Source organism: Apis cerana, linkage group LG5 (assembly GCF_029169275.1).
Source record: "Apis cerana isolate GH-2021 linkage group LG5, AcerK_1.0, whole genome shotgun sequence".
Classification (NCBI taxonomy): Eukaryota; Metazoa; Arthropoda; class Insecta; order Hymenoptera; family Apidae; genus Apis; species Apis cerana.
Genome location: NC_083856.1, coordinates 10,493,918 through 10,506,618, shown reverse-complemented (window position 1 = coordinate 10,506,618; position 12,701 = coordinate 10,493,918). Strand labels below are relative to the sequence as shown.

At 24.4% G+C, this 12,701-nt stretch overlaps 4 protein-coding genes across 11 annotated transcripts; 2 read left to right on the top strand and 2 right to left on the bottom strand.

Annotated features, from left to right (window-relative positions):
* Positions 1-213: 213 nt before the first annotated feature.
* LOC107997902 (isopentenyl-diphosphate Delta-isomerase 1) lies at positions 214-2,203 on the bottom strand. 4 transcript variants are annotated; one of them, XM_062075147.1, is made up of 3 exons: positions 2,015-2,203; positions 1,150-1,524; positions 214-1,065 (listed from the first exon to the last, which is right to left on the bottom strand). In XM_062075147.1, the coding sequence occupies exons 2-3, from the start codon at positions 1,426-1,428 to the stop codon at positions 607-609; spliced, it is 738 nt and encodes a 245-aa protein (XP_061931131.1). In that variant the 5' UTR covers positions 1,429-1,524; positions 2,015-2,203; the 3' UTR covers positions 214-606. The 4 variants fall into 4 exon arrangements, with proteins under 4 accessions (XP_061931131.1, XP_016912328.1, XP_016912331.1 ...); XM_017056839.3 differs by having other exon boundaries at positions 1,150-1,369; positions 2,161-2,198; XM_017056842.3 differs by having other exon boundaries at positions 1,150-1,369; positions 2,126-2,189.
* Positions 2,204-3,510: 1,307 nt separating this feature from the next.
* Positions 3,511-6,984, top strand: LOC107997872 (serine/threonine-protein phosphatase 5). Of its 2 annotated transcripts, XR_001766090.3 has the most exons (9): positions 3,512-3,772; positions 4,267-4,656; positions 4,787-5,073; positions 5,221-5,326; positions 5,393-5,535; positions 5,618-5,925; positions 6,041-6,122; positions 6,192-6,321; positions 6,405-6,984. XR_001766090.3 is itself a non-coding variant. In XM_017056787.3 (8 exons), the coding sequence occupies exons 1-8, from the start codon at positions 3,679-3,681 to the stop codon at positions 6,249-6,251; spliced, it is 1,470 nt and encodes a 489-aa protein (XP_016912276.1). In that variant the 5' UTR covers positions 3,511-3,678; the 3' UTR covers positions 6,252-6,984. The 2 variants fall into 2 exon arrangements, 1 of the variants encoding a protein (XP_016912276.1); XM_017056787.3 differs by having other exon boundaries at positions 3,511-3,772; positions 6,192-6,984.
* On the bottom strand, positions 6,301-8,434 carry LOC107997873 (nucleoside-triphosphatase THEP1). 4 transcript variants are annotated; one of them, XM_017056788.3, is made up of 5 exons: positions 8,297-8,434; positions 8,063-8,130; positions 7,596-7,782; positions 7,420-7,525; positions 6,301-7,276 (listed from the first exon to the last, which is right to left on the bottom strand). In XM_017056788.3, the coding sequence occupies exons 2-5, from the start codon at positions 8,115-8,117 to the stop codon at positions 7,022-7,024; spliced, it is 603 nt and encodes a 200-aa protein (XP_016912277.1). In that variant the 5' UTR covers positions 8,118-8,130; positions 8,297-8,434; the 3' UTR covers positions 6,301-7,021. The 4 variants fall into 4 exon arrangements, with proteins under 4 accessions (XP_016912277.1, XP_016912278.1, XP_028522531.1 ...); XM_017056789.3 differs by having other exon boundaries at positions 7,596-7,767; XM_028666730.2 differs by having other exon boundaries at positions 8,063-8,147; positions 8,297-8,345.
* Positions 8,435-8,766: 332 nt separating this feature from the next.
* LOC107997870 (DDB1- and CUL4-associated factor 5) lies at positions 8,767-12,603 on the top strand. Its single transcript, XM_017056785.3, has 7 exons — positions 8,767-8,968; positions 9,202-9,382; positions 9,454-9,723; positions 9,788-10,014; positions 10,094-10,308; positions 10,548-10,818; positions 10,952-12,603. The coding sequence occupies exons 1-7, from the start codon at positions 8,773-8,775 to the stop codon at positions 11,941-11,943; spliced, it is 2,352 nt and encodes a 783-aa protein (XP_016912274.1). The 5' UTR covers positions 8,767-8,772; the 3' UTR covers positions 11,944-12,603.
* Positions 12,604-12,701: the final 98 nt, after the last annotated feature.

Sequence of the window (12,701 nt, the reverse complement as noted above, 5' to 3'; positions counted from 1 at the left end):
TATGGAATTTTTGAATGGAATTTGTTTGTATTAAATATTTTTTTTAAAGATTTTATTATTCTTTTATATTATATAATATATATAATATTATACATACAGTTTATTCCAAATTTTTCTATTTCGAGATTTCAAGTTAATAGAGGGAAGATGCGATATAATTTAATAAATAATTTACATATTTTTGTAAAAAATAAACACTTGATTGTTTCATGATTCGTTTCATCATATATATATATTTATAAAATTATTTTTTTTATAATAAAAATGTTCGCAAAAAATATTCATAAATTGTTTTATAGTAATTGTTCACAAAAGTTATCAAAATTATATTATGTTTCTTGATTTATATTTACTTAAAGTTCATCGATTTACCAATGAACCAATTTAAAGTATATTATATATATTTATAGTATGCAACTTATTATATAAAAAATTTAATTGTATAATGTATAAATTTTGTGTTAAAAGTTTTTAATATTTATAATTTAAATTTCTTAATTTTAATTGAATATTATTGTTTTTTTTAATTAATTAAAATTTTTAAAAAAATTAGTATGATAAAATTATGTAATTTTAATTTCATGAAAAGATTTTAATTAAAAGATTTTATACAAATCTTTGTATTGTATTATGATCTTGTAATTTTTTTAATGAATGCAAATTATTCCACCATTCTGGTAATTTATGTTCAAGTATCAATTTAAACCAAGGAGTTAATGGTGCATTAAGATTTTTTACAAAATTATTAATTTCTGATTGAGATATCCAACAAAGTTCACTAATTTCGTCTGGATTTGGATCTAATTTTAAATTGTCTTTTTGTATAAACAGTACATAATCTATTTCATGTTCACCCCATTCACTTTCTACTGCAAAATAATGAATTCTAGTTAAATATACAAAATCTGATATCGATATTTGTGATAGAGGAATTCCTAGTTCATAATTGAGTCTTCTTCGTGCTGCTCTACGAATTCCAATTGCATCGTGTTCTTCAGTTTCTCCAGAAATTTCAAATAATGGATGACTACAACATGTATTTGTATAATGATTTGGAAATGTTACCTACAAAAAATATTATTTTATATTATTCTAATATATATTTCAATGCAAACATAGAATTTTCTATATAATAAGAAATATATTTACCTTACTAGCAGATCTTTTTTGAAGTAATAATTCTCCTTTATTATTAAATAAAAAAACACTAAATGCTCGATGAAGTAAAACTTGTCCATCAGGATTAACAATATGACATTCTTTTTTTGTAGCATCACCAATAGATTTATCATATGAATCAACAAGAATACAACGTTCTTGTAAAGCAGCTAGCTGCAAAGTAGCTTCAGCGGTACTTAGTAAATTCATTCTGGAAGATGTTAGAGTTTGTACACTATTAAACACTGTTCGGAACACTTTAGCTATCATAATAGCGTTTTTTTTAAATAATATTCAATATATTTATAATATTTTATGCATGTAAATTTTTTTTTTTAATACATATGGTAATTTTATTTATTTATTCTGTAAAGTATAGGTTAACTAAATCAATGATCTCGTAAATTTCAAATTTTAAATTTGTTAAAATCGTTTTTAAAGTAAAAATAATAATAAAATGTATATTATAATATAAAATTTTATTTTTTTTTAAGAAATGCACACAAATATTTTTACACATATATTAAATAATTGTTTTTTAACTAAATCAATGATCTCGTGTAAATTTCAAATTTAAATTCGTTACTTCGTTTTTAAAGTAAAAATATAAAATGTATATTATAATATAAATATATAATATATATAATATAAAATATAATATAAAAATAATATAAAAATAAATATATATATAATAATATATATAATATAAAAATAAATATATATATAATAATATATATAATATAAAATATAATATAAAAATAATATAAAAATAAATATATATAATAATATAATATAAAAAAAATATAAAAAATAATATAAAAATAAATATATATAACAATATAATATAAAATTTTACTTTTTCTAAAAAATGCAACCAAATATTTTCATATATATATTAAACAATTATTTTTTCTTGATATCACAATATATATACTTATAATTATAATAATTAAAGTATTTTATTTACAGATAATACTTAAATGAACGTTAACTGTAAACTACCTCTCGTTTACATGTATCATCTCTTTTATATATGCTTATACCTACTTTATCTACAGATCTATTTATAGATATTTACGAAAAATATTTGTTTGGAATTTTACGTCAATACATTTTAGATATTATATTTTATATTTAAATGATTCATTAATTTTCTTTATATATATTAAATTATAAACAATTTAAGTATTAAGTAAATTCTAAAAATTAAAATCAAAGATTTCAAATAATTATTTCGCATTCTTTATGTAAATATTTTAAATACTAATACAATATAATATAGTAATTTTTATAATACTATTTTTATTATTGCTGCACAATCATACATTCATAGCAATATTTAGAAAAATTAATTTATATATAAAATATATACATTTTTATTAGAATATATAAAAAAAATTAATTTATAAAATATACTTTCTATAAAAATATAAATTACATATAATAATAACATAAATTTTATGTATGAATTTCAGTGCCATCTTTGGAATACTAAAAACATTTAAAAAATTATATTTCTTAAAATCTTTAAAAGATGGTACTAATCTTCAATTCTATTTTATTTTGCAAAGAAGAAATATTTTTGGCACTTAACAGATGGCATTAATGATCAATTCATACTCTATATTTTTCTTAATATTTTCGATTCTTTTTTTATGTATTTCATTTACAATTTGAAGATGGCGCTAATTTCAATATTTTTACTCTATCTCTTTCTTTCATTATTTGCTATTTTCTTACTTATATTGCTCTTGATCTTTAGATAATTACAAATGAGATATTTCACAAGTAATTTCAATAATGCATTTTCATCTTCCTTGGAATCGTTATTTTACATATATATGTATCTTTTAAATCCATAGATTTCCAAAATTATAATTGTTATTTTCGGATTTTATTTGTTCAATATAACAAACACACGAAAGAAGATAAAAATTTTCATTCTAAAATAAAGTATATTATATATATGTATTTAAATATTTAATAAAATAAATATTTATATAAAAATGTTAAATTCTATTTTGTTATTATATTTATTGCAATACTTAAATAGAACCCGTTTCTAAAAATTATAACATTATAATTTATGTATAAACATTACTTATTGTAATATATAAAAAGCAAAAAAAACTTTTAATCAATTTCAAAATTTATGATATAGAAAGAAATTTACAATAACAACAATATTTATTGTACGTAAATAAAATATTATGTTAATCTTATATTACATTATATGTAGTATATAAATATTTAAATAATATCTTATAATGTATCTACTTATTTACTCATACGGCTATATTATTTGAATCGTAATGATCGATACTTCTCGTTACTTCTCGACTTCGATTAATCGAATCGTTTTATGGGGTAGTTGAGTAGATTTCACGATATTCAGTGTGTCTGCATAAAGACCGTTATATAAAAAAAATTATTTCTTTAATGTGTTATTTATTATCTACGTTTCGATATAATTTAAGTCATTTTACATCGTCTTATTAGTTTATTAATATAAATTGCAAAATGAGTGAAAACGCAGAAATTACAGGAGTAATATCGCCAGAAGATGCAGCCAGAGCGGAAAAATTTAAAGAAGAAGCAAATGAGTATTTTAAAAGTGTGTTTACAAAATTTTCTTACAAATTTGTTTTTGTTATTTAATTTATATTTAAATATTAAATTAAGAAAAAATTTATAATTATTATTAAAATAACATAATTTAGTCACGTGTACATTTAAAACTAACCCAACTTCTGTAACATAAATGATCATTAAATTGTCGAGTATAATCTCATTATTGAAAATTAACAATTTAAAATAATATTTTTTATCATATTATTGTTATATATATATATGTTATATATAAATCTATTTTAAATAATTATTTTTATTTCTAAAATTTTACAATCTATTTATAATGATAAATTTTATATATTTTTTATTTGATGTATTAAATAAATAGTGTTTATTTTGACAACATAAAACGATTTAATTAATAAAATTTTATTATAATTTTAATGCATTTATAATAAATATTGTAGATAATTAAAATTTCATTGATTGTATTTTTTATTTTTAATCATCTTATTTTTAATTTTTTTTTTTTTTCAGATCAAGACTACACCAAAGCTATAGAATTATATACTAAAGCCATAGAATTAAATCCTACAGTGGCAGTTTATTATGGAAATAGAAGTTTTGCTTATTTAAAAACAGAATTTTTTGGATATGCACTTACAGATGCATCAAAAGCTATTGAATTAGATAAAAATTATGTGAAAGGATATTATCGTAGAGCCGCAGCTCATATGTCACTTGGGAAGTTCAAATTAGCTCTTAAGGATTATAAAACTGTTACTAAAGCAAGACCAAATGATAAAGATGCAATGATTAAATATACAGAATGTTGTAAAACATTAAAAATGTTAGCCTTTGAAAAAGCAATTTCTGTAGAAGAAAATAAGAAAAATATAGCTGATATGATTAATTTAGAAGCCATGGGTAAATTGTTATATTTAATTATTGTATAATATTATTAATATTATAATATTGTTTAATATTATAACTATTTGTTTATAATTATTTCACGAGTTTTCTAAAAGAAGAATTTTTTAATTTCTTTATTTTATAGCTATTGAAGATGAATATACAGGGCCTAAACTTGAAGATGAAAAAGTTACATTACAATTTATGCAAGATCTATTAGAATGGTATAAGAAACAAAATAAATTACATCGTAAATATGCTTATAAAATTCTTTTAGATGTAAAAGCATGGTTTATGGCACAACCAAGCTTAGTTGATATTACAATTCCTGAAGATAGTAAATTTACTATCTGTGGAGATATACATGGACAGTACTATGATTTACTTAATATATTTGAATTAAATGGATTACCATCGGAAACTAATCCATATGTATCCTTGATAATAGTATATAGATTATATTACTATATTTTAAGTTTATTAATTTACTAAATAAGTACATTATTAATACAAATGAAAGAAAAAAAAATAAAATAAAAGAATACATATGTATTCATATGTTTCTTAATCATTATATAGTTATTCAATGGAGATTTTGTAGATAGAGGCTCCTTTTCTGTAGAATGTATATTCACCTTATTTGGATTTAAATTATTATATCCAAATCACTTTTTTATGTCTAGAGGTGTGTTTTTATCAGTCTATTTGTATCATTAACATGTATTCATTCATAGTAAAATAAAATGTTTAGGTAATCATGAATCTGCCACAATGAATCAAATGTATGGATTTGATGGTGAAGTCAAAGCAAAATATTCTGCTCAAATGGCTGAATTATTTACAGAGGTTTATAATTGGCTTCCTCTTGCCCATTGTCTTAATAATAGAATACTTGTAAGTTTATATATTATCAGAAAAAAATTAAATATATGTAATTATGTGCACATAATTAGTCATATATTTATGAATTTCATAGGTAATGCATGGTGGATTATTTTCAAGAGATGATGTTACATTAAAAGAAATTCGAGAAATTGATAGAAATAGACAACCACCAGAAGAAGGATTAATGTGTGAATTATTATGGTCAGATCCACAACCACAACCTGGAAGAGCACCTAGTAAAAGAGGAGTTGGTGTTCAATTTGGTCCTGATGTTACACAAAATTTCCTTGCTATGAACAATCTTGATTACATTGTAAGAAGTCATGAAGTAAAAAACGATGGATATGAAGTTGGCCATGATGGAAAATGTATTACTGTGTTCTCTGCTCCAAATTATTGGTATATAAACATATATTATTGATTAAATTCTATAAAATTAATAAAATGATATACTTAGTAATTAATTATACTTAGTAATTAGTATAAAAATATTTATCTTATTTTTTATTCATAGTGATACTATGGGTAATCGGGGTGCCTTTATCACACTTAATGGCAAAGATATGGAACCTCATTTCACATCATATGAAGGAGTGGTATGTTACAAACTAATTAGTAATTTTTGAAATTTCTAATAATACTATATGAATATATATTTTTTTCAGCCTCATCCAAATGTAAGGCCAATGGCATATGCTAATTCTCTACTAAAATTCATGTGCTAGTGGAACATCCTAGGTACTGTTGATAAATAAATGAATAACAATAACTGAATACGAGTAGCCCAATCAAAGTGTGCGTAATATATTTGATACCGAAATGGAGAAGGTGAGAAAGGCTTAGACTTCTCCAACAATAAAATATTGTATTCTTTTTAGGAACAAGAATATCTTCTGTATCATAATAAATACAATGAAGGTATAATATTGATGGGTACAAAAATGAAAGAAGTTTGCTTGTTTTGACAACTGGCGAACAGATGTATCAAATTTTCTTGTCTATGATAAGAACAATGCCTCATTAGCAATTTATGTTTCATTTTAATGAAATGACGCAAAGAGAACGTTTCTATTTTGTACCCTCAATTAAACCACCTTATTCACTAAAGATATTAATGTTCACGCACAAACTGAATAAATGATCTCAATGATCTCAACAGATTAACTTATATTCTAATATTTGCAGAAGGTGCTGAACATGTAATGAACACACCTGTTATTCTTTTAATTTATTCTTTAAGGAATAATGGTGGTTTTTATAAAATAATAATTATTACAAAAATATCTAATACATATGCGATCTAGCATGACTATGTAGTACAATTTTCCAGCCAGTCACTATTTGTCACGTTATTTGTGATGACTACTTTTTCATAAATTTAACGTGATTGGAAGGATCTCTTTAATCTAACATTTTGTTTTTTTGTTAATAATAAACGATGTTTATAATGTATTTAAATTTCATATTGTTTTTCTTAAAAAAGAGAAATTATGCCTTAAAAAATAAGAGGAAAAATTTCTTCTGGTAAGTTATTTCGATTTTGACGATTCACAGTAATAATTTTACATCTTTCATCTTTATGAAATTTTTGAAATAATGATAAATATCTTGATGGTACTTTATGTACTTGAGGTATGGTAGCAATTACAAATGATTTATTTGAAGTACCAAAAAATAACTTTACTATTTCATCTTGAAATTTTTGGCTAAATAATTCCATTTTTCCAATTTCATCTATAATCAATATGTCCTAAATAAAATAAAAAATTAGTATTAGTGATTTAATTACACACACACACACACACACACATACATATATGTGTGTATATATATATATATATATATACATACATATATGAATAAGTAAATAATATGTAAAACTATTTTACTTACTGCATTAGAATTAAAGATAGGTAATACTGCCACTTCAAAATTATTACGAAACACATGATAGTTTCCCACTTTATATTTAGAATATTGTGAGTGAGTTATGACATTTCTGTTTACAAGTAGTATTGTTTCAGATGAAAAAAAGATTAAATTTTATATACTTATAAAATAATACTAACTCAATTCGTGCCAATATTGTTCTTTCCTCACGATTTTTTACTAGCACAATATCAAATCCAATCCTATTACCATCTTGACCTTTAACTTCTTCAGTATAAAATCCATTAAATTTATAATTTTCTTCTTCTATCATTGAAACTAATTTTTTACATACTGTAGTTTTTCCTATACCTGTAGTAATTTTAACTTAAAAATCATTATAAATTTTTTTTTTAATAAAATAATAAATAAATAAAATAATAAATAAAATTAATCAAAAAGTTAATTTTCAAAAAAGCAAAATATATATTATTTTTATTTATTATATTATATAACATTTTTAAAATTGCATATGTTATAATGAAGATTCAAATTATTCAAAAATTTCAATAATTAAAATAAAAATATAAACATAGTAAAAACAGTTAAAGGTTAGTAACGGATAATTTTTAAAATATTTCGTAATTTTTAAAAGTGGCGGATTTACCAGGTGGTCCAGTGAGAAGTACGCGTGAGACACGCAACGCGGCGCCGGTATCCATGCTTCTTGTTTTTCTAAGTTTAAGTAGTGACTGTAAGTGACATTTGCACACGCAAATAAAAATAAATAATCAAAACATAGAAAGAAAATATTTTGGATTAAATATAATTATTTAATTAGAAATGTATGTATTTCAAAGATATTGATAAAAGATTGAAATAGAAAGACTGATAAAATTACCGCAACGTGGAGCCGCTGGATAGCGATCAGCTGATCGTGCTCGAGTAAGACAATCTGTTCGGGTGGACTGAAACGCCTGTGTATATGTAAGTATCTAATACTTTGGTTGCGTTCAGAAGTGCGTTGGTGCGTGATACGCGTCTCATGTAATCTATGCTTGTGTGAGTTTGTGAGGTGTATATTCGCGACACGTCTGTCACAGAATAAATATAAGATCGACCACGACAAGACTTATAATAGTTACAACCTATAATAATCTCGTAAATTTGATTGCGCCACAAATTTCCTTATTCTGTAGGTTTCCCTGTTTTTCTAAATACATGAGATAGTCTTAGAATTTTGAAGTGTACGAAGGATTATTTAATCGAAGAAGAGAATACGGGCGTTCGTTACAGGATACATGGAAGAAAGGGACGAAGGGTGAAGACGACGGTTCTGTCCGTTTTCATATACATATCGGTATCTGCAAAGAAGAAATGGCTCGTCCTTCCAATTGTAATCCGCTTTCCTATCTCGTCGAAAGACAAATCGACGACAAAGTCGATTACTGTAAACGTCTCGTTAACGCCAGATTCGAAAGCTCCGAAAATTTATTTAGGAAAGATCTATTATCGCATTATGGATGCGTTAATGCAATTGAATTTTCAAATCAAGGAGATCTTCTTGTTTCTGGTAAAAAGTTAACAATATATTTTATTTATTTTATTTACGGTACTATGCCCGTCGACTTAGGAAATTCAAGTTTGACGGAAAATTAAAACCGTATAATATTTTAAATATAAAATTATACAATTGTATATATTATTTGTACTATATTATTTTTTAAATACCGATTTTTTTTAATATATTAAGTTGACTATTAAAATAAAAATATAATTTGACATATTTTATTGTTAATGTAACAGGTGGTGATGACAGAAGAGTTTTATTATGGAAAGTGGAGCAAGCAATACAAGATGTAGGCAAACCTGCAGTAATGAAAGCTCAACATATTAGTAACATTTTTTGTCTTGGTTATGATAGTAGCAAAACAAAAATATTTTCTGCTGGAAATGATGATCAAGTTATTGTTCATGATTTACGAACGTATGAAATTTTTATTATTAAAAAATTTTATGTTTAATTATATAAAACTAAATAATTATTTCTTTCATAAGGGGAGATGTCGTGAATTTCTTTTTACATCAAAAACCTGTTTATGGATTGTCAGTACATCCACATAATGACAATGTATTTGCAAGTGCATGCGACGATGGCAGAGTTTTAATTTATGATATACGAGGATCTAGTGCTATGGAAACATTTTGTTTAGCACGGTATAAAACTGCTTTTCACTCTGTAATGTTTAATCCTATTGAACCTAGGATGCTTGCTACCGCCAATGCTAAAGAAGGTGTTAGCATGTGGGATGTAAGAAAACCTTTAAAGTAAGTAGTCAAATAAAAAATATAAAATTATTTTATACGAATGACAATTTTTTTGTACTTGCAGACCTATATTACGTTATGGAAATGAAACTTCAGCTCAAAGTTGCATGAATGTTAGATTTAATGCAGCAGGTAATAGATTATTAGCTTTGAGAAGAAGATTGCCTCCTGTACTTTATGCTGTAGACTCTTCTACTCATTTATGTCAATTTGATCACCCTGGATATTATAACAGTTGCACAATGAAATCATGTTGTTTTGCTGGAGATAACGATGAATATGTACTTTCTGGTAAATAATATGCTATAATAATATTTATAAATAATTATAAATTAAAATTTGTATATACATTTCAACTTATGATTTTAAGGTTCTGATGATTTTAATTTATATATGTGGAAAATTCCTTCTGACAATGTAACATGGGTAAATTCTGCACATATGGTATTACGTGGTCATAGATCTATTGTAAATCAGGTACGGTACAATCAAGCTAGTTGTATTTTTGCTTCATCCGGGGTTGAAAAACTTATTAAGATTTGGAGTCCGTTTCCTCTTGGAAGTAATTGCTTAGGTGGATTAAAGGTAATATGAAATAATTTTAATATAAAATGTATTAAGATGAGTAATTCAAGTAGATAGAAGATGATTTTATATGAAAAAATTTTATTTTTTTTTTATTAAATCATTTTGTTAAATCATTTTTATATATAGGATCGTCATTTATTTGCTTGTATCATCCATCTTGAAATATTCTGTATATATTTTTTAATATAATATAATAACATATATTAATATATTATTTTTTTATATTTATATTTTAGAGAGATGATGGAAAACAAGAGAGGCAACGTAGAGTATTTACACATGATGAATATATTGGATTAGTACTACGTAGTGGTCAATTTATGACACATGATTATAGCCACCAATCAACCAGAGAAGATCCTAGAATGATGGCATTTTTTGATTCGTTGGTACAACGCGAAGTTGAAGGCTGGAGTTCTGAAGATATGTCAACAGCACCTCAAACTCCTAGTGATTCTGAAAGTAATCTTATAGCTGGACGAGTTTATAGCGCAACAGATTCTGATGGTATTTTTAAATTAAAATTATATTGAAATAATAAGAAATTATTATAATAATATAATAATATATATTAATAATATATATAATATATGTACAATTATAAAGAATTTTAAATAAAATATTAATATTTTTTTTATAGATTCTATAGCATCTGATCGTCAATTGATGTTAAGTATTTTGGGACCTGCAGTAACATTGGCATCTCATGGATCTTCTGGAGGTGGTGTAGCTCCTGAAAGACCTTTAGAGTCTCCAAATCGTATAACACGACTTATAGCATATCGTAGAGAAAAACTAATGAGACTTGCAGCTGTAGATTGTGGTGAACCAACAAATAATACTTCAGCTGCAGTGTCAGAACCATCTGCATCAGGTTCTGCTAGTGAAGGGGACAATACACAAATTAAGTGTAAATCTAAATCAAAATTAAAATTTATAAAAAGAAAACATGGTAAAATTACTGAAATCAGGAGAGCTGGAATAAAGTGTGCAGTGTTACAAATTAATAGTGACTCTGATAGTGACGAACAACCTGTTGATACAACTCAGCCTAGTACCAGTTCTGGTGTAGTTTCTAGAAGATCAAGATATGTTGTGCATATTGAAAGAGATGCAAAACATTCAAATTACAGTAGCAGTAGTTCAGAAGATAATGATATTTCTAGTAAACGAAAACATTCAAAAACTGATTCTGATACTTCTACAAAAGTACACAGAAGAAAACATAAGAAATGTAAAAGTAATTCAAAAAGTGATATTTCTAAAAATAAGAGCAAAAGACAAAAAATTGATTACGATACAAAAAAAAAGAAATCAGATTGGAAGCTTTATTTAAATGATGTTAGTAATGCAATAAAAGTTCAAAAAGATGGTTCATCTATGTCAGTGAACAAATCAAGCAAAGTTCCTTCAACTCCTGACAGTGGTATCACATCAGGAGTGTCTACAAGTGAAAAAAATGGTGAGCAAGCACAGAAAGATCAAAATGATGCAGAGAGTTCAGATCACGAGCAAAAACTAAAAAATCTAGAATATTTTAGAAAAAAAGTGAATGTAGTAAGAAGGAGCTACCGTATTCGATCTAAACCCTTGTCTCAAACTATTTCAACTACAACTGATTCTTCCGATTAAGCTCCTTACCTTCGACTTTTTAATCCCTTTCCTTTTGTACATAATAAATCTGTGATTCCTTGAAGTATATTTTTATAATACTAAGTTTGTTCACATGCGAATATGACCGGTTTTTCTATCTTCTTTTAGACTTTATTATTTTTCTGTTATCTTCATATGTATCCTACATTTTATTGGAATCTCTTATGATGCAAGACTGTCTTAAAAAAAATAAATCTTCTCTCACCATATTTAAAACAATTTTGATTATAATCTAATTACAACATTTTACATAATTGGTACAAAGGGTTGCGAATTTAGTAGTCTCAAATGTTAAAAATTATTAACAATTGACGTCTCAATTATTTAGAATTCGATTTATTATAATAAAGTAAACATGTTTGGATATGACCATTAAATCGTATATAATCGAAACTCCAGCAAGACACCGCCGAGAATTATAGGTAAATTAATGCTGCATTAGCTATAATAAATGATTCAGCTAATGTATATTGTTGACATGGTTTGTAAGTGTGATGGAAAATAATAAAACAATAAATTGATATACATTTTTTTCTTATATGTTTAGCTTTGAAAACAAATTAAGAATATTACATTATTTAATCCTGCATTTATACGTCTTTATTAACTTATAATAAATAAAGGAAAGAATTATCTAAATTTATGCATTAATTTATTATCCAATAAATTTATATATCTCTATTTTATTTAATATCAAATATAAGTTTTAGTTTAATTTTAAAAGTATAAAGTATAAA